Source organism: Polypterus senegalus, chromosome 1 (assembly GCF_016835505.1).
Source record: "Polypterus senegalus isolate Bchr_013 chromosome 1, ASM1683550v1, whole genome shotgun sequence".
Lineage (NCBI taxonomy): Eukaryota > Metazoa > Chordata > Cladistia > Polypteriformes > Polypteridae > Polypterus > Polypterus senegalus.
In genome coordinates, this window is record NC_053154.1 from 252,972,995 (window position 1) to 252,993,920 (window position 20,926).

The following is a 20,926-nucleotide window of genomic DNA, read 5'->3' on the forward strand; positions in this document are numbered from 1 at the left end:
GAGAAATATTTTGGAAAAAAATTAATTAATTATTGTGAAATGTGATAAAGAAACATACTGATATTAAATGTTATTAAATGTTTTTGTTGTGTATTTCTTTATTTAACTATTTCTTCATTTATTTGTTTTAGTGACACTGCACACAACATAAAACATCATGAAATGAAAATCATCATTTCTACCCATCATAGTTGAGAAGGTGGGATCTAATGAGTGCAGTTCTTTGAACAGTAAGGCATTACATAAATGTGAAAGGTCTGAGGCAAAACTGAGCCAAAAGCAGGCCAGTATCCTTATCAGCCTGCCCTGGAAAGGCAACACTTTTAGGCAATAACCTTTTTGTTGCTCAAACTGGGCCAAATGGGGATTCAAAAATTCAGCATATCTTTAAAAGTTTCAATATAATTATAAATTTGCTTCACAAGAGGGAAAATCATATAACACCAGCTTGCAAAAATTATTTCCACAAAGAATCTTTATAAATAAAGGGTTTGGTCACAAGAATCTGTTAAAATAACAAAATATTTCAAAAGAGTCACAATACGAAATCCAAAAGAATAATCCTAAGAAGCAGAGCAAAATAAGTTAATGTATGGTTGGAAGGACCACAGGAGAGTGTGTTGGTGAGGCAATACCTCCCCTGGGACGCTAGAGGGCAGTCCCCTTCGGCAGCTATGGCACCTCGGATTGCCGCAGGGCATCCCGGGAGATGGAATTTGGTGTAGCCCTGTTGGATTCCATGGGGGCCGCCAGGGGGAGCTGCAAAGCCCTACAGTGGACTTTCAGCACACCTGGGAGTGATTCCTGGTAATGCTGATGAGCCACTTGGAACACTCCCAGTATCAGAATAAAGGAGCTGCCTCACTCCATTCGGGGAGCCAGAGTTGGGAGGATGGAAGACGAAGCTTGCTGGGAGAGGAGAGGAGAGGAGAGGAGAGGAGAGGAGAGGAGGAGAGGAGAGGAGCATTGTGTGCTGGTACTTGGTGCTGTGGATTAAAAGGTGTGTTGTGTGGCAAACTCGTGTCTGCCTGCTTCTTTGTCAGATTAGGGCAGCTGGCACCCTGGTGGTACATAATATGTATATATATATATATATATACTCAGCAAAAAAAGAAACGTCCCTTTTTCAGGACTGTGTATTTCAACAATAATGTTTTAAAAATCCAAATAACTTTACAGATCTTCATTGTAAAGGGTTTAAACAATGTTGTCCATGCATGTTCAATTAACCATAATCAATTAATTAACATGCACCTGTGGAATGTTCGTTAAGACCTTAACAGCTTGCAGAAAGTAGGCATTTAAGGTCACAGTTCTAAAAACGCAGGACACTAAAGAGACTTGTCTACCAACTGTGAAAAACACCCAAAGAAAGATGCCCAGGGTCCCTGCTCATCTGCGTGAACGTGCATTAGGCATGCTGCAGGGTGGCATGAGGACTGCTGATGTGGCTAGGGCAATAAATTGCTATGTCCGCACTGTGAGCGCCTAAGACAGCTACAGGGAGACAGGAAGGACAGCTGATCATCCTCGCAGTGGAAGACCACGTGTAACAACACCTGCACAGGATCGGTACATCTGAATATCACACCTGCGTGACAGGTACAGGATGGCCACAACAACTGCCCGAGTCACACCAGGAACACACAATCCCTCCATCAGTGCTCAGACTGTCCGCAATAGGCTGAGAGAGGCTGGACTGAGGGCTTGATAGATAGATACTTTATTAATCCCAAGGGGAACTTGTAGGCCTGTTGTAAGGCAGGTCCTTACCAGACGTCACCAGCAACAACATCGCCTATGGGCACAAACCCACCTTCGCTGGACCAGACAGGAGTGGCAAAAAGTGCTCTTCACTGATGAGTACGGTTTAGTCTCACCAGGGGTGATGGACGGATTCGTGTTTATCGTCGAAGGAATGAGAGTTATACCAAGGCCTGTACCCTGGAGCGGGATCGATTTGGATCAATCCATTCCCCCCAGAAATGTCCAGAAACTTGCAGGTGCCTTGGTGGAAGAGTGGGGTAACATCTCACAGCAAGAACTGACAAATCTGGTCCAGTCCATGAGGAGGAGATGCACTGCAGTACTTCAAGCAGCTGGTGGCCACACCAGATACTGACTGGTACTTTTGATTTTGAGCCTCCCTTCATTCAGGGATACATTGTGAAACATTTTTAGTTTATGTCTTATGGTGTTGACTCTTTTAGTGTTCATACAAATATTTACACATTAAGTTTACTGAAAGTAAAACAGTTGAAAGTCAGAGGGCGTTTCTTTTTTGCTGAGTATATATATATATATATATATATATATATATATATATATATATATATATATATATATATATATATATATACTAATAAGAGGCAAAGCCCTCACTGACTCACTCACTCACTCATCATTAATTCTCCAACTTCCCGTGTAGGTAGAAGGCTGAAATTTGGCAGGCTCATACCTTACAGATTTACTTACAAAAGTTAAGCAGGTTTCATTTCGAAATTCTAAGCATAACGGTCATAACTGAATCCTATTTACGTACATAAATGTGTCCATAGCCTGCAGCTTGGTCGCCGTGTGAGGCGGCGTTGCGTCCCCCATCACCACGCCTCCCACGTAGTTGGCTGCCTGCCTATATTGCGTCCCCCATCTCCACGCCTCCCACGTAATTGACTGCCTGCCCATATAAGGCCGTCTGTCGCTCCGGTCTCTTCATTCCCATCTTTGCTTCGCCATGGTATTCACGCATCCCTGTTGATAACTGCAGCTTTTTTATTCAATCTACGGCTTCTCCGCTGTTTTATTGTTTGTTTATTATGATTATAGTTATTGTGTAGGTATTTTAGACTTAGTTTAGTGTTCAAGTACCCATTTCCTTGCGACTTTGCGTCCCCCATCACCACGCCTCCCACATAGTTGGCTGCCTGCCTATATTGCATCCCCCATCCCCACGGCTCCCACGTAATTGACTGCCTACCCATATAAGGCTGTACTTCGCTCCTGTCTCTTCATTCCCTTCCTTTCTATCGAGACCGGTCGTACAACCGTAACATGTCTATCGAGGTGATCACCATCAATCAAAGAACTGTCACTTACTGAGTGGTTTCCATGCCCGGAGATGCTGCCTGCCTTTAACATTCTCTGTGTTACATATTGCACGGCCATATCAGGCTCAATCTTGATATCCGGAGGAACATTGTGTCTTATGTATTGAATGACTGGGACAGGTTCAAGGTGTGGACTGATGACAGAACAGGAGATAATTATACTACACAGGGGCACTGTAAGAGTGAAATGCTTAAGCCCTTCACCTATGCTTCTGCATGTGAGTTGATGGCTGCCGCTGAATTGTTCAGTTGTCGCTTTCAAGTGTACTGAAATGGCCAAATATTTTACACCTTTGGAGAACCGCCAATGCCTCTTAAACATCTTAGATTCACAGGTGACGATTTGAGTAGTGGACACTTTGATGTTTATGAATGTTTCAACTCTCAAAAGCTGGATCCGAAGTTATCGATGAAGCCAGTTGTATGCTTACAACGCTTGACAGATGCCAAGTGCAAATACTGTTGTAATTGAAACAATCCATGAAACTGAAACCGATTATGACAGCAGCAATCCAAGCTGTGAGAAAACAGTAAAAAGGAGGCGTGTCAGACGTCGTGGTACATTTTCTGATGCAGCTAGACGAAAACAACTTTGTGACGCTGCCGCCAAATACTTGCAGAAAAATCCACAAGTTAATAGACATGCTGTCGCTAAATACTCGCAGGCAATTCCACAAGTTCATAGACATGCTGCCGCTAAATATTCACAGGCAAATCCACAAGTTAATACCGGGAATGCCTGTTAAACATCTTAGATTCATGAGTAGCGATTTGGGTAGTGAACACTTCGATGAATGAAACCTGTTATCTTTACAACGGATGACAAACACGGTATGTAACTTGAACACAACACGTCCTCCAAATACAAGCCTGATTGAAAGAAATAATGATAATCAAATCTTTGATGACAGAAACACTCATAACAGTGACGTCATGTTACGTTATTTTTAAAATGTTTCCTTTTCTTTTTTATAACTTCTTTAACACACTACTTCTCCGCTGCGAAGCATGGGTATTTTGCTAGTATATATATAACCAATCAAATGCAATACTTGCAAAACCTCAAAAACCCAAAAGAGTGCATTTCAATAAACTGCCTGTCTTTGTAAGGCTGGGGACAAACCCTAAACTATTATAGAAAAAAGGCCTTATCTTTTGGAGATTCATCCACAAAATACAAAGAACATAGGAGAATAGCAGAACACCTGTAGATGCTAAATAAACAAACAGAATAAAACGCATAAAATAAACATTATGAAACAGAAAACAAAAATAGACAATAGAAAAAGGAAATTAAAAATAAGCTAATGGAGAAACCCAGGTAGTGAGGGCGCTCATAGTTGCAACTTTGCACATGCACTTTGCTTGCCTTGGAAATCCTGTTGCTCATAGGCAAGCTCAAAGTTGAGCCCATGCACATCCATGGCAGATATAAGTGCAGAATTACTGCACAAACCATCTATTTTATTTGAGGGTGCCCTTAATTTATCATCCTCTCAGCTGCGTTGTGGGGTCTACCTATAAATGTAGCAGTTGATGGGCAAAGATTTATGAACACTGTACGAACGACTCACCATTCAAAAAAGATCACTTACTACAGCGCAAACTCTAAACTTTAATGGCTGAAAATTTTAGTTTTTATTTCTTGCCATAATTCATGTTTCACTGTATTGAACAGTACCATATTTTTTGTGATGAAAGTACTATTTGAGAAAAGCTTGCTTCAGACCACCTTTCATATCCTAAAAATAAAGAGAAATACCTGAAGTAGTGAGCATACTAATGAAAGATACTTCTTGGGCCTGTGACAGTGCAGGTTGGCTCCACGCTCCCTCTTGTACCCAACACATTCTTTAGTCCTGATCAGGATGAGTTGAGCAGATGAGGAAAAAAAACCACAAGCAAGGGAATAGTGTAACAGTGTTCAGTGCTTTTATTAAAAACAAACAAACCAAACAGTGTTCAAGAAATGCACTGTAAAATAGCCAATAAAAAGAAGGTCTCTCTGTGGAGGTTAAAATCCAATCAAATAAGTATTCCATTAAAATGAGGTTAAAAACTTGAGGCAAGAAACTGTCCTTAAAATCCTGAGCTACCGATGCAGTCATTTAAAACCTGGCTGTCTCCTTGACTTAAACCAGAGTGAGTTTTTGCAACCAAGGAGTCACCTATCCAGCAGTTCATCCCACCTACAATGCTACACCTAGGCTCTGACCCTCTCTGGCTCCAAACAGGCACCTCATCAAGCCTCTGACTTCCACTGCCAGGCTTGTGTCACTGTGGTCCATAGCACCACCTACTGAACACCTCTCTCAGCCTCTCCTTCTCTTGCAGCCGTGCTACAACTGAGCAGTGTTATGGCCACTCCAGCTGAGTCAGACCCCAAGTGCCATATATTTACGTGCTTTGAGGAACTTCCTCACTGTTGTCTGTGTTCTCCACACCTTCCTTGCATTCACTTACACCAGATCTCCACCTTCTACCTTCCCTCTTGCCATCCTTTAACCTATTTTCATTTTCTCTCATCCTTTTTCCTTCCCTGATAATTCTCATGCTGGCTCCTTCTAAGGCTCCGTGGGCGCAATGTCTCAGTCGCTTACTGCAGTAAGCTGATGAAGCAATTCAGAAAGACCGCACCTTCACATGCAGGTGTTCTCATCCCAATTACTCCACAAACTCCCTGCAGCTGCGGCAGCATGCACCCATCGAGAATGAGCCAGCTAATTGATTATTTATTAAAATAGCCACTGCTGGTTCAGCCTCATTTTCCTAGTTGGTGGTAACCAACTGGACCTAAGGTAGAGTTGTAGCAACAACAAGTCTGTGATCAGAATTCACAAACTGGGCACTTCTGTAAACCCTGCAGTCTTGTAAGAGCCTCTAGAGTTTGGCCACGAGTATGTGATCAATATCCTTCACCACACCACCAGTATTGGAGTTAGTCCAACGATGCCACTCAGGGTGCTGGAACCAGGATCCAGCGATTCGCAGCCCCTGACCTTTTCCAAAGTCAAGGAACGTGGAGCCACTTTCACCAAGGCCATCAGTCCCATGGGGACCGAGACAGTCCTTATAGGCAGCCCTGTCAGTGCCAGCGGTTGCATTGCAGTCACCCATGACCAGAGTCACCTCACGGGTATCCATCAACTACCGAGAAAAGTTGTGAATAAAATGTCTCGCTCATTGTCTGAGACAACAGACAAGGCACCTAGAGAGTGCCGTAATCTGAGTCTCATAATACGCTTGTTGAAAGGAGTGACATCGGATACCATTGGATGGAGCCGATCCACTACAGCAACAGCTACTCCCTGAGTATGACAGCCATCAGAGCGACCAGACCAATAAAAGATGTATCCGCTTACAGAGATCTGGCCAGTCACAAGTCTGCGCACCTCAGAGAATGCTGGCACTGAAATGCAGAGTTTATGCAGCCCCTCCAACAGCAGAGGAAGATGATCATCATGCCGGAGATGCAAAATTTTCAACGCGCCTACCCAATGGGCTACTTCAAATTGGGGCCCGAGTGCTGCCATGCAACAACACATTACAAAAAAGAAAACTCCTGCTATTCATCCAGAATATCCATGTGAACATTAAACATTTACCAGGTGCATGTCCAGTGCCAAAGCAGTCAGAAAATTCAGCCTACCTCAGACTTTGAAATGACTAAAATCCAGGCAGTGTTATATATGAAGCTTTTTCTTTATAAAATACTGCTTTTGATATCACACATAATCCATATAGTATTTCCCAAATCTGAAAGTATACTGCTTTTGATATCATATATAATGCATATAGTATATCCCAAATCTGAAAGTAAATTACAATCCTTATTATTATTATTAATGTTTAATGTCACACAGTTTAGATGTGTTGACCATGATGCACTGTATTCATATGTAAATTGATGCTAGTGTCATAGCAGTTTATAAATTACTGACCCTCAGCAATAAACTGTGTTACCAAATATCCTGATGAAAATTGTATGACCTGTGGGCCTGTGGTACTGATAAGTGAAGTTGTCAAGTGAGCCTTCTAATTTAAAATGTGTTTGTCAAGGTGTGATATGTGGATTAGCCAAACTAGAATGTGCATCAGAAGTGGGTATTTTGTGTTGTTTGCATATACAGTACATTATCTTTTAACATGTCCATATTAGTTTGCTTCCATATCTAAAAGACGAGCATGTTAGGTTATTTGTTACTGCTTGTTCAGCCTACTGTGAGTGTTCAGTCTGTGATTGTGCAGAGTGATAAGCTTTCATTTTTTGCATGACTTGTTCTGTCTTTGCACCTAATTCTACTTGGGTAGCGTTAACGACAGTGGATAAAGATGGCTAATAAAATGTTTGATGGGTGGATGCATAGATAGGCAGTATATTGATAGTTGGATTGTTTTACACTGGTTTAGTCAGTTATTATCATTTTTAGTCTATTATCTGGATTGCAAATAAAGGCATTTCTTTCTTCCTTCTTAACAGGGTATTGACAGAGGAACAAAGTGTCAGTTTTCAAGTTTTAGCAGCTTTATTTCAACAGTTAATCAGAAAAAGGAAGCCTCTAACAGTAGGAATTTCTCAACACAGCTTTCATTGACCAGCAGTAAAAATGGTAAGGAATTAAATGTGTAAGAATAGTTTGGGGTTTTTTTTTTAAATTTTAATAACCACCTTTGTAATAAATAAGACAGTAAACAGCTCTTGCATTCTATTGTTTTTATCTGCTTTAACATAATTATTGAGTTGATATTAAAGGGGGATTTAACAATAATTGTCAGGATTTTTTAAATTCAAAGTTTGAGTTTTAACTCCAATACATTAATTTAATCTAAATTGTGTGTAAAAAAAGGAAAGGAAAATTGGCTTGTGTAAGAAAATGTGTGGTACACTATTTAATTAATAACCAATGTAAAAAAATAAAAAGTTCAAAAAAGAATCAAACCAAAGATAGGATGCAGAAGGGGCTGGGCTACCAGACTGCTCCTAAAATTGACATCAGACATTTTCATGTGCCAGCTTCTCAGTTCTGTGGATAAAGAAGAAAACTGAGTTAACGACCACATTACTTCAACCTGGGTGGGAGTTGTTCTTGTTTTGATAGAGCCTTGAAGGTGCTCACTACATGATTATGTGCATCACTTGATAGAGTGATTGTTTTGTAAATAGAAAGAACAAAAGTCATTACAAATTTTGAGGTTCCAACCAGGACATCCCGTTTAATTGTGGTGTATTTAAGCACAAAGTTTAAAAAACAAAGAAGTTGCAAAATATTTGCTCTCAGTTTGGATGTATTGCTCCTCCAAATGCGGTCATTCAAATAACAACCAAATCATGTCACAGTTGCTTAATAATAGCTTAATAATAATAATATAATTATTATTATTATTATTATACATTTCATTTATATACTGCCTTTCCCATGCTCAATGTGCTTTACAGAAACTCAGAAAGAGCAACACAGCATACTGTATATAACATATATAACATATTTCCATAGGCATTATGCATATGAGGGCAGCACTGTGGTTTGTGCTGCTTCCTTCATACCCTAGAGACCTGGACTGAAACACATCCTGGCCACTGTTTGTGTGATATTAGCACTTTCTTTCTCTCTCTGTTCAAGTGGATTTTCTTTGAGTATTCGGTCTCCATGCACAGTCTGAAAATGTACAGAGTCTTGAGTGCATGTGGATGTGTGCATTAAATGCAAAAAACAGTTGACTATTTAAGCCTTTATATGAAAAAGCCTTTACACTTATTGTCAGTAATGGGGTAAAGCTTTGTGTCTTTCCAAATATTCAAATAAAACAACTGAATTCTAGAGAACAATGTTAGAATCCAGTAATCCATTTAACTTTACTCTTTGGGTGAAGTAGATTGATATCATTCCAGTGTCATTCCTCAGCTCCTTAGCTCTGCATGTTCACATTATTATTGATACTATTTTTATTTTAAAATTTCTCGTTTCCCCATTCTTGTTGATCATATATGTTTATGTGATTATGTGGCGTACAATGATTTGGTTTTTTAGGAGTTACAGAACCACCTTTTTGCCATATGTATGTCTTATAAAATGAACTGATGTATTGAAAATGTATGTTTGTTATCCTGCTGCTTGTAATAATTTGTATAAATTACTACCCCATTGTACCTAAATAGGCTTTACATTGGGAATTTAGTCTTATTTTTGTAATAGCTTTAGCTTTTGCTGATTCACTGTCAGAAAATTGTGAGAGTTACTGTGTTTTGACTGCTGGATCCTACAGGACCAATTACCTTTGTTTTTTTATTGATTATAACAGAACATACAAGCCAAGACATGCTTTATCAGTTGCACATTAATTACTTCTATGAGTTCTTCTTCTTCTTCTTCTTCTTTCGGCTGCTTCCATTAGGGGTTGCCAAAGCGGATCATCTTCTTCCTTATTTTTCTGTTCTCTGCATCTTGTTCTTTTACACCCATCACCTGCATGTCCCCTCTCACCACATCCATAAATCTTCTCTTAGGCTTTCCTCTTTTCCTCTTCCATAGCAGCTCTATCCTTATCATCCTTCTCCTAATATACTCAGCATCTCTCCTCTGCACATGACCAAACCAATGCAGTCTCGCCTCTCCCAACCGTCCAACTTGAGCTGACCCTCTAAGGTACTGATTTCTAATCCTATCCATCCTTGTCACACCCAGTGCAAATCTTAGCATCTTTAACTCTGCCACTTCCAGCTCTGTCTCCTGCTTTCTGGTCAGTGCCACCATCTCCAAACCATATAACATAGCTGGTCTCACTACCGTCCTGTAGATCTTCCCTTTCAGTCTTGCTGATACCCATCTGTCACAAATCACTCCTGACACTCTTCTCCACCCATTCCACCCTGCTGGCAATCTCTTTTTCACATCTCTTTCACAATCCCTGTTACTCTCTACTGTTGATGCCAAGTATTTAAACTCATCCACCTTTGCCAACTGTACTCCCTACATCCTCACCATTCCACTGACCTTCCTCTCATTCACACACATGTATTCTGTCTTGTTCCAACTGACCTTCATTCCTCTCCTCTCTAAAGCATATCTCCACCTCTCCAGGGTATCCTCAACCTGCATCTTTACTCTCACTACAGATCACAATGTCATCAGCAAATATCATAGTTCAAGGGGAACTCCTGTCTAATCTTATCTGTCAACCTGTCCATTACTATTGCAAATGGGAAAGGGCTCAGAGGCAATCCCTGGTGTAATCTCTCCTCCAAGTTGAATACATCCGTCACTCCTACCATAGACCTCACCACTGTCACACTTCCCTCATACATATCCTGTACAACTCTTACATACTTATTTGCCACTCCCGACTTCTTCATACAATACCACAGCTCCTCTCGATGCACCCTGTCATATTCTTCCTCCATTTCCACAAAGACACAATGCAGCTTCTTCTGACCTTCTCAATACTTCTCAAATTAACATCCTCAGAGCAAATATTGCATCTGTGGTGCTCTTTCTTGGTATGAAGCCATACTGCTACTCACTAATCATCACCTCCCTTATTAACCTAGCTTCTACTACTCTTTCCCATAACTTAATGCTGTGGCTCATCAATTTTATCCCCCTGTAGTTACTATAGCTCTGCACATTCCCCTTTTCTTAAAAATCAATACCAGTACAATTCTTCTCCACTCCTCAGGCATCCTCTCACTTTCCAATATTCAATTAAACCATGAGGTTAAAAACTCCACTGCCATCTGTCCTAAACACATCCATGCTTCAATAGATATGTCATCTTGACCAACAGCCTTTCCATTTTTCATCCGCTTCAAAGATGTCCTTACATCCTCCTTGCTAATCAGTTGCACTTCCTGATTCACTATCACCACATCATCCAACCTTCTCTCTCTATAATTCTCTTCATTCATCAGCCTCACAAAGTACTCTTTTCATCTTCTCAACACACCCTCCTCACTTTTGAGTATGTTTCCATCTTTATCCTTTATGACCCTAACCTGCTGAACATCTTTCCCAGCTCGGTTCCTCTGTCTAACCAATCGGTACAGGTTCTTTTCTCCCTCCTTAGTGTCCAACCTCTCATACAACTCATCATACGCCTTTTCTTTAGCCTTCACCACCTCTCTCATCACCTTGTGCCTTATCTCCTTGTACTCTTGTCTACTGCATCTCCCTGACTATCCCAGTTCTTCTTTTCCATCCTTTGTATATAACAGCATATTTTCTATTTTGTAGTTTTTATGGATGTCCCCAGTGTGCAGTGACTTTCAAAAAATACTCATCAGGGGTTTATGTACTGTATTCATTCACAAACTTCCTTTAGTACTCAAGGATAAATATTATCTGGTTTTGGTGATTTCTTAGATTTCATCCTATTTACTCTAAGCAGTACTTCCCTCTACAATTTCCAAATCACTTAGTACCTTCTTAGCAGACCGTCTTGCATATGGGAGCTTGTTGACTTTTTCACATGTATAAACTTAAATAAAATGCAAGATGATAACATTTGCACTGTCACTGTCTTTATATTCAGTCTCATTTTACCTTTTCTAATGCTCGTAGGATTGGTTAATGCAAAAATGTACAAGGATTACTGAAGCAGAAAGAATTTTTTTTAAATTAGAATGTCAAAAGAAAGGTGTTTCAGTCGGGAGATGGAAGAGTCAAGTAAAAAAAAAGAGTTCAGTATGTTTTTTGACCATCAAAAATGAGAGCAAAGCAGAAATGTTAGAAGGTAAGCTATTACAAATCCCAGTGATGCATACTCACAGACAGGGCTAATTGCTGTCACCAATTCATATTGCTGACCATTTGTCTTTAAAGAACTCAGGGATTTCGTATCTGATCAGCTAACTCCAACTCAGGGCCCGAGTGACACAACTTTCTGCCCATAATTCTGCATACTTATCTTGTTTGTGAGGCGTCAGATATAAGATATTTATTTGAATGCAGAAACCTCCTTTTTTAATAGAACCATGCAGGCAGCTTAAAGTTTAAATAAGTTTGACCCTTAAAACATGAGGATGGCACAAAGGTACTGTTCCCTTATGGATCTGACATTCTGAGTTCAAATCCCATGCCCAGTAAACCTAGTGACATTTTGCAGACCATCCCTGACTTTGACAATGATTGTGGTAATTGACCCACAAGAGTAAACTCCAGGGAATTTAAAGCCACATATCAGTGGGAGAGCTGGACTGAAGACTGTCTGTCAGGCTAGAAGAGGCTACAGTGGAACAGAAGAGGGAGAAAGCAAACCTGCAGGGCAGTGGCTAGAGACAAACAATAGACATGTATTGACAGAGCTAATGTCTATAACAATGAGGCTCAGATGAACATTTAGAATCATATCTTTGTTTGATCATTTTCTGTTCTTTTTAGTTAAAATCGTCAATTTGTTGAAGGTATATTTTTAGGTATGCACACACAATACACAGCACTTTCATATCCTCTTTAATAAAACCCCAATGTGCATCCAGGTGTCCGTGTGTGTGTGTCTTCTGGTGAAGTGCGCATGCGTGAAGCCGCGCATCGCACTCTGCCCCACCCATGCACACGGCACCATAGACAAACACACACTGGAAGCTGGGCACACAGTGAACGGTCTATCTGCGGCCGCGCATGATAAGCAAATAAAGGACATCATTGCTGGGGAGAGTGCTGATTGGGTAGTCGTGACCGCGCACATAAAATCCATTGCTGAAGAGATGCCACACATACAATAATCAGCTGCACGCCACCACAGATTTAAATATTTGCTGGGGAACTGCACTGTACTTGCTGGGGAGATGCCACAGGCACGATTACCAGCTCCATGCCACACATTGCATCAGTTGCTGGGTACACTCTGCTGATTGCCCACCGTTGTGACAGAAAATTAAAGTCATATTACGGACATCAAAGCCAGTATTACTGTCAGAGAAAATTACAGGCATTTTACAGAAATACAAGCCAGTATTACTGTAAGAGAAAATATTACGGAAGTATCTACTAACAACATGCCACCCAAAAAAAAAGGACACGTCAAGTAGGACAAAAGACACAGACAATCAAATCCTATATAAGCAACATCTCCTGGAAGAAATGTCAGCTCAGCAAGTAAACATCAACAAAAGAATGGCCGAAAGACAAAGAAAAATACGAGCAAATAGATGGATTGAAGAAAAAGAAAATGAGTGTCAGAAAAACGCTAAAAAAGAAAGACTCAGTAGAGCAAACCTTAGAAAAAGTTGGCATTTACTTGCCAGAACCAGTATTCAGCCACGGTCAGTTATATGTTGCATTATCAATAGTTAGAAGTTTTCCAGATGTTGTTGTCAAGGTTGTAGAAGGTCCTGAACAAGTCAAATTGTTGCCAAACTCAGGCAGAATATTTACAAGAAACTTTGTCTATAATGAAATTTTATAGAAACATATTTCATGAGGTAAAAAAATAGAAAATTTTTCCTACATATCTTCTTCAGATATTGTATGTTACAAAATTTTACACTAAGGCAATATTAATTATACTTACTGTATTGTCATATACGTTTCTATTTTATTTGTATTATTATTTTACTTTAGGCTTCTTGCAAAAATATTTTTGACAAAAAAAAATTAAGACAACAAACAGAATGAGGTCAAGGTCCCTTGCCATTTAAAATAGACTGTTTCTACTAATGTTTATGCACTACTGTTCTAGCGCCCGTTATTGTAACGGGCTTAATGTCTAGTATGACATAAAGTTCCCACTTTTCATTTCCTATCAAGCAGATACTAAAACTTTATTGTGAAATACAAAACATAGTTCTGTTCTAAATTGTGAGTTTTTTATTTTAATTTAAGGGCTTAAAATGCATGAATAGTTTAATATGGTTTTGTATATATGATTCATTCAATAGAACCCAGATTTTGTTTTGCTCTGTGTGTATGTATGTATGTTAAGTATGTTCAAACCACATTATGGCAGTGAATACAGTGCAAAATACATTAAGTTTAAAAAATACTCTTTGTCTTAAATCATGGTATGTCCTGTACAATGAATATCTCTTCAATATTTTAATATATCCTAATTTTGTTTTGTACTTGGAAAGAATGCTTATGTTGGTTTCTTTTAATAGTTCATTTAAATCTGATGCTGTTATTTGTGTTTAAGCAGTTATTTCTTGGAGCACTGAATAGGTCCTGTTTCCTTAGCAACTAAGTGTTGTGCCTAATTCATAAAGGACATGGCATGGTGATATTTAAATGATAATGTGAAAATTGCTGTTATTGATACAGGTATTTCATTAATGTCTTTGATTACTGAAAATGATTCATGTACACAAATGATATTCTTTACTTCACAGTAATGAGAAACATGAGGTAATAAAATTAAAAACTCAGTGCCCTTTTTAGAACCTATCAGTATAAGACTAACAATTTTAAATGTTTTGTCTACCTAAGCATCTTAAAAATTTAATTTGTTCATACTTCACAAAATATCTATGTGTCACATCTAATGAATTAGTGTGTATATTTTCCTTTTGTAAAAAACTATATTAAACTGAATTTCACACTCTGATAAAAAGCAGTTAAATAAGATGCTGCCTGCTTAGCTGAGTAGACTACAAAGGCGTTGTTTTATATAGTTTTTATAATGCTGTGTTTCATTATTCATATGAGTGCAATTGAGTATGTTTATACTAAGTTTTTTATGTCTCTCAAAACCATTATGAAAATAAAATATCTGCATTGATATTTTGAAAATTGAACAAACATATATTGCATGTGCTTCTTTCATTACATGGTCAGAAGGGGAGATGGAGCCTATGTGGTCAGCAATAGGAAAAAGAAATATAACAGCTTTATTTAAGACACTAGCCAATATTGCAATGCAATTTTATATTTGTACCACTGCTTTGTTTAATAACAACAAATAATGGTCGACAGTATAATTTGAAATTTCATCATTTATTACAATATTTATATCAAAATATTGTGTATTATGTAGAGGATGCATTTTAATGTTATAATGTTCTCCATGAGTACTGTTACAGTGTGATATTCTGTTATTTGAAATCTTCAGATATAGTTATGTTAATTTATGTGGCAGATCTTTAAAAACTTTCTTTTGTCAATAGTTAGAGAACTGCCACCCATCTGTCCAGATGTTCGACAGAAACAGCGTATTGCTATTGAAACTCTGCCTCCTGAAATGAGGGCTCCAATTCCTCCAGAGCCTATACTTCCTTTACGTAACAAAACGGCAAAGGAACTTCTGTAAGTATTTTTGAACATTCTGTATTTATAAATACTGTTTTCATACCTGAGAACTTGTTGGTTGTTAGATAATGTATTGTAAAACACCATAGAAAACTTAAGAAGAAAAAATTGATGCTCCCAACAAATGCTTTGCAGATGTTATAAGACTCAAAATAAATTTTTAATTATGTAACCACTTAAAGTACTCATATAAAAGGTATAATTTTAAGTTTAGATATCTAAATCTATACTAATAAAACGCAAAGCCCTCACTGACTGACTGACTGACTCAGTCACTCACTCACTGACTCATTACTAATTCTCCAACTTCCCGTGTAGGTAGAAGGCTGAAATTTGGAAGGATCATTCCTTACGGCTTACTTACAAAAGTTAAGAAGGTTTAATTTCGAAATTCTACACATAACTGTCATAACGGTCAACAACGTCCGCCATGTTGAACTTTCTTATTTATGGACCCATCTTCACGAAATTTGGTAGGCGGCTTCCCTGCGCTATCCGAAACCAATGTACGTACTTATTTCGGTGGTATGATGCCACTGTCGGCCGCCAAATTGAACTTTCCAATGTCACTAATTCTCCAAATTCCCGTGTAGGTAGAAGGCTGAAATTTGGTACTTATATCGGTGGTATGATGCCACTGTCGGCCGCCATATTGAACTTATGGACCCATCTTCAAGAAATTTGGTACGCGGGTTCCCAACGCTAACTGAATCCTACTTACGTACATATATATTCATAGCCTGCAGCTCATTCACCGTGTGTGGCGGCGTTGGGTCCCCCATCCCAACGCCTCCCACATTGTTGGCTGCCTGCCTATCGTCGCTCCAGTCTCTTCATTCCCTTCCTTGCTTCGCCACAGGATTCACGTCTCCCTTCTGATAACTACAGCCTTTTTATTTAATCCACGGCTTCTCCGCTGTTTTAGTGTTCATTTATTACGATTATTGTTATTGTGTAGGTATTTTAGACCTACTTTACATTGTTGAGGTACCCATTTCCTTTATCATTCCAACTGTACCCGCATTAACATGTCTATCGAGGTGATCACCATTGATCAAAGAACTGTCACTTACTGAGTGGTTGCCATGCCTGGAGATGGCACCTATCTTTTCCATTCTCTGTGTTACATATTGCACGGCCATATCAGGCTCACTCTTGATATCTGGAGAAACATTGTGTCTTATGTATTGAATGACTGGGACAGTTTCAAGGTGTGGACTGATGACGGTACAGGAGATAATTATACTACACAGGAGCACTATAAGAGTGAAATGCTTAAGCCCTTCACCTATGGTTCTGCATGTGAGTTGATGGGTGCCGCTGAATTGTTCGGTTGTCGCTTTCAAGTGTACCAAAATGGCCAAATATTTTACACTTTTGGACAACCGCCAATGCCTCTTAAACATCTTAGATTCACAGATGACGATTTCAGTAGTGGACACTTTGATGTTTATGAATGTTTAAACTCTCAAAAGCTGGATGTGAAGTTATCGATGAAACTGGTTGCATACTTACAACGCTTGACAGATGCCGAATGTCACTTCAACACAAGTCCTACAAATACTGTCGTAATTGAAACAAACCATGAAACTCAAACCGATTATGACAGCAGCAATCCAAGCTGTGAGATTTGAAACAAGATTACTGTTCACATGGCCAACTGTACGTTGCATGCTTAAGAGTAAGCTCAGCGCACAGCTTGGTCATATTACAACCGGAGGGCCGAACTCACAATGTGGTATACAAAGAGATCCTTAACAAATAATTATTGGTATATTTTCCCTCAGTTTAAAAAGGTTTAATTTTCCCCAAGTGAGGCTAAAACCCACTTCACGCAGTCCCAGTCCTCTGACATACCCAGAGACAGAGCACGTCCAAAGCACAACAAGCCCCCATGCAATGGCGCTTTAGGGTTAAAAGATAGAAATATCTGTTACCAATATAGTCTTTAAATGAGGAAAAATAAATAAATAAATATTTTGCACTTAAGATATATATATAGTCTTCAGCAATTTTAGTACATTAAGATGATACCCCCATATAATAAACCCGGGTGATGGTGTTAAAGATGTGTCCAAAATAAGCATAACAAGTCTTAATGCAGTAATAGCAATAACAGTAAACCAAGGGTATGATATTGAACAGTCTCGTTTAGGGTACACATGAAATAATTAGAAAAGAAAAAGAGAAAAAAAAAAGGGAGGAAAAAGTAATTAAGCACAATAAAACATAAACAGATAGCGCCCTAGTAATACTAAGTAATAATAAAAATATATGAGAATATATGCTGATAAAAAACCTGTATTTAAAATGAATAGATCAGACAATAGATTATTAATCCTAGCATTATCATTTACCGCCATGACTCACTATTATGTATCAGAATAGTCCCAGGATCAGCTTTCTTAATTCATTTTCTGCTCCTTCCTTGCTAGTGAAGACATAGAAATGACCTTACCATTCCACTTTCAGTTTTGCCGGATACAGGAGGCCGTATTTGACACTGGCTTGCCGAAGCCGCTGTTTAATATTATAGAAGGCTGCACGTTTAATAGCTGTTGCCGGAGAGAAGTCAGGGAAGATACGAATGTGGTTATTTTCATATGTAATATCTTCCTTGTTTCTGAGGAGTGCCATCACCTCTAGCTTAAATGATAATCGTTCAAAACGAACTATAAAAGATCTTGGTCGGGGTCTGACGGTGTTTGATCCGCGTACGCGATAAGCCGCTGCTATCTCAGATTCTGCTTTAAAGTCGCCCCCGATTATTTTAGAAAAAACTTCAGCTGCGAATTTCACAGGGTTTGAACTTTCTCGATTCTCCGGCAGGCCTTCAATTCTGACATTATACCTTCTACTCCCATCTTCTAAAGCAGCCAGTCTTTTTTCCGAGTTTTTTACATTCGGAACTGACATTTACTGCTCTTTCCTCGGCACTGGCAGCTAAATGTTCGGCCTTATCGATCCGATTCGTGAATGTCTCCTTAAGATACTCCAATTGATCAGCAAGCGTGCTCAGTTTAACTGAGTTTTCCTGAATGCGCTCTTCAAGTTTACCCAGCACCTGTTGAAGTTCAAGTTGCAACTCTTGACGTAGCCATTCATTGGCCTGTTTCATCTCCTGTTTCAATTCCTGTTTCAGTCTCTCAAGTGCCTTTGCCGTTGCTTTCTCATTAGCCTTCTCGCTTTTCTTTATATCTTGCGTGAGCTCAGCGAGCAACACTTTCAATTCAGATAGCTCAATTGTGCCTTCTTGTACCGTAGATGAAGCAGCAGATTTTGCTATAGCTGGTGCCCCCGCTGCTCCAGGCCCGCGTAATTGCGTAGCTGAACCCGCGGACTTCCCGGCCCTTTCCAGTTTCAGGTAATCTTCTCCAATCAGCGAGCTACCCACATCTGCACTCATGATCGCACCTTCGCTCCCCTTTTCGCTCTCAGCCGGCGACGATGTAGCAGACCGTGGTCCCGAGGAGTCTGTGCTTTCGCCCGTCTGATCCAGGTCTGTCTCTGATAGGCCGTATCTTGAACTGGGGCTTGCTGATCGCAGCTTGGATGTAGCTTTAGTTTTTAATTCTTTCGAACCCCCCTTCTTGCTGACCATGTTTATATGTGCTTACATATACTGTAGCAGATCCTCTCGAGTTGAATAAATACAGGATATCTCAGAATAATAAGAAAATAATATGAAAAATAGCACCACTGCTAGCGGAGCTCCACTTCAGACGTCCATCTCTCGCATCGGACGAGACCAAGGGAGGGTGGGGGGTTAAGGGGAGAAGAGAAAGAGAGCAGGCTTGATCTATACCTAATCTATCATCTCAATCTTTATAATTATAACTATCAACGTAATAATAAGCTGCATGGCAACAGCTCTTGGGGAAATAGGAAATTAAGACCTAAACTATTTCACTTCCAGTTAAGACTATAAAATGACATCAAAAACTCAGAATCACTGTCTCCATGATGGGACAGTTAACTTCGTAAGCTGGAATGTTAAAGGCCTGAATCATGAATTAAAGAGAAAGAAAGTACTTTCTCACCTAACAGGTCTAAATGCTAAAATAGTATTTTTACAGGAAACCCACTTACTAAGCAAGGATCAGTTCCGGCTGCAAAAAGACTGGACTGGCCAAATGTTCCATTCTAGTTTTACAAAGAAAACTAGAGGGTGGGAATTCTCATACATAGAACAGTACCATTTGTAGCATCAGATGTAGTATTGGATCCTGAAGGGAGATATGTGATGGTCATGGGAGACTTATCTAACTGTAAAATGATTTTGATAAATGTTTATGCACCTAATGTTGATGATAAGGAATTTATACAAAATTTATTTGCATCCATTCCCAATCTGAACACTCATAAACTTATAATGGCTGGGGACTTTAATTGTGTTCTAAATCCACTTTTAGATAAGACTTCCTCCACAGGGGGAACGGCAACTAACACCGCAAAGATAATTACAAAGTTTATAACTGATCACAACTTATCAGATCCCTGGAGGTTTTAAACCCAAATTCAAGAACATATTCTTTCTACTCACCAGTACATCATTGCTACTCAAGGATTGATTACTTCTTTATAGATAATAACTTCTTGCCTAAGATTAAATCTTGTAAATACGATGCTATTGTTATTTCAGACCATGCTCCTATGATCTTGGAGCTGAAATTACTAAGCCCCATACACTCACCCCAGATGCGCTCAATCCGCTTCTATTAGCTGACGAGAATTGTACTGAATTTATATCCAAACAAATCAAATTCTTTCTAGAGACAAATACATCCCCTGAGATCTCTGCAGGAATACTCTGGGAAACTCTTAAGGCCTTCTTAAGAGGACAGATTATCTCATATCTTTCCCACAGAAATAAATCCGAGCGAAGAAAGTAGCAGAGATAAAAAGCGAAATTACTAAAATAGATGAAGAACATGCCAGACTACCAAGCGAGACTCTACATAAGAGGAGGCAGGCTCTACATTCAGAATTAAACCTCTTGACAACTAAAGAAACTGAACAACTAATTTACAAATCCAGACATCATTATTATGAACATGGAGAGAAAGCTAATAAGCTTTTAGCGCAACAAATTCACAAGCAAGATGTACGCAACGCAATCTCGGTAATCACTAACACGAACGGAGATAAAATCATCAACACAAAAATATAATGTACACTTTTAGAGACTACTATAAATCCCTATATACTACTGAGTTTAAAGAAGACAATATACAATCTAATGCATTTCTGGATACATTACAGATACCACAAATAGACGCTTTTAGTGTAGAGGAACTTGATAAACCTCTGTCATTATCAGAATTACTGGATGCTATAAAGTCACTCCAAGGTGGAAAAGCAGCAGGCCCTGATGGCTACCCTGCAGAGTTTTACAAGAAATTCTCCGCTCAGCTAGCTCCCTCCTATTAGCAACATTTACAGAAGCCAGAGATAACCAATCTCTTCCACAAACCTTTCGCCAAGCACTAATCACTGTCTTTCCAAAACAAAATAAGGACTTATTACAATGTGCATCATACAGACCAATTTCACTTCTGAATAACGACGTTAAAATACTCTCTA

At 39.2% G+C, this 20,926-nt stretch overlaps 1 protein-coding gene across 2 annotated transcripts in view; it reads left to right on the forward strand.

Moving 5' to 3' along the window:
* The window catches only part of hectd2 (HECT domain containing 2), a 177,413-nt gene that overhangs the window by 57,944 nt on the left and 98,543 nt on the right, over window positions 1-20,926 (forward strand). For both annotated transcript variants that reach the window (XM_039771949.1, XM_039771940.1), the window contains exons 2-3: window positions 7,588-7,717; window positions 15,202-15,340. In XM_039771949.1, the coding sequence (XP_039627883.1) occupies window positions 7,588-7,717; window positions 15,202-15,340 (269 nt within the window). The remainder of the gene's footprint in view (window positions 1-7,587; window positions 7,718-15,201; window positions 15,341-20,926) is intronic.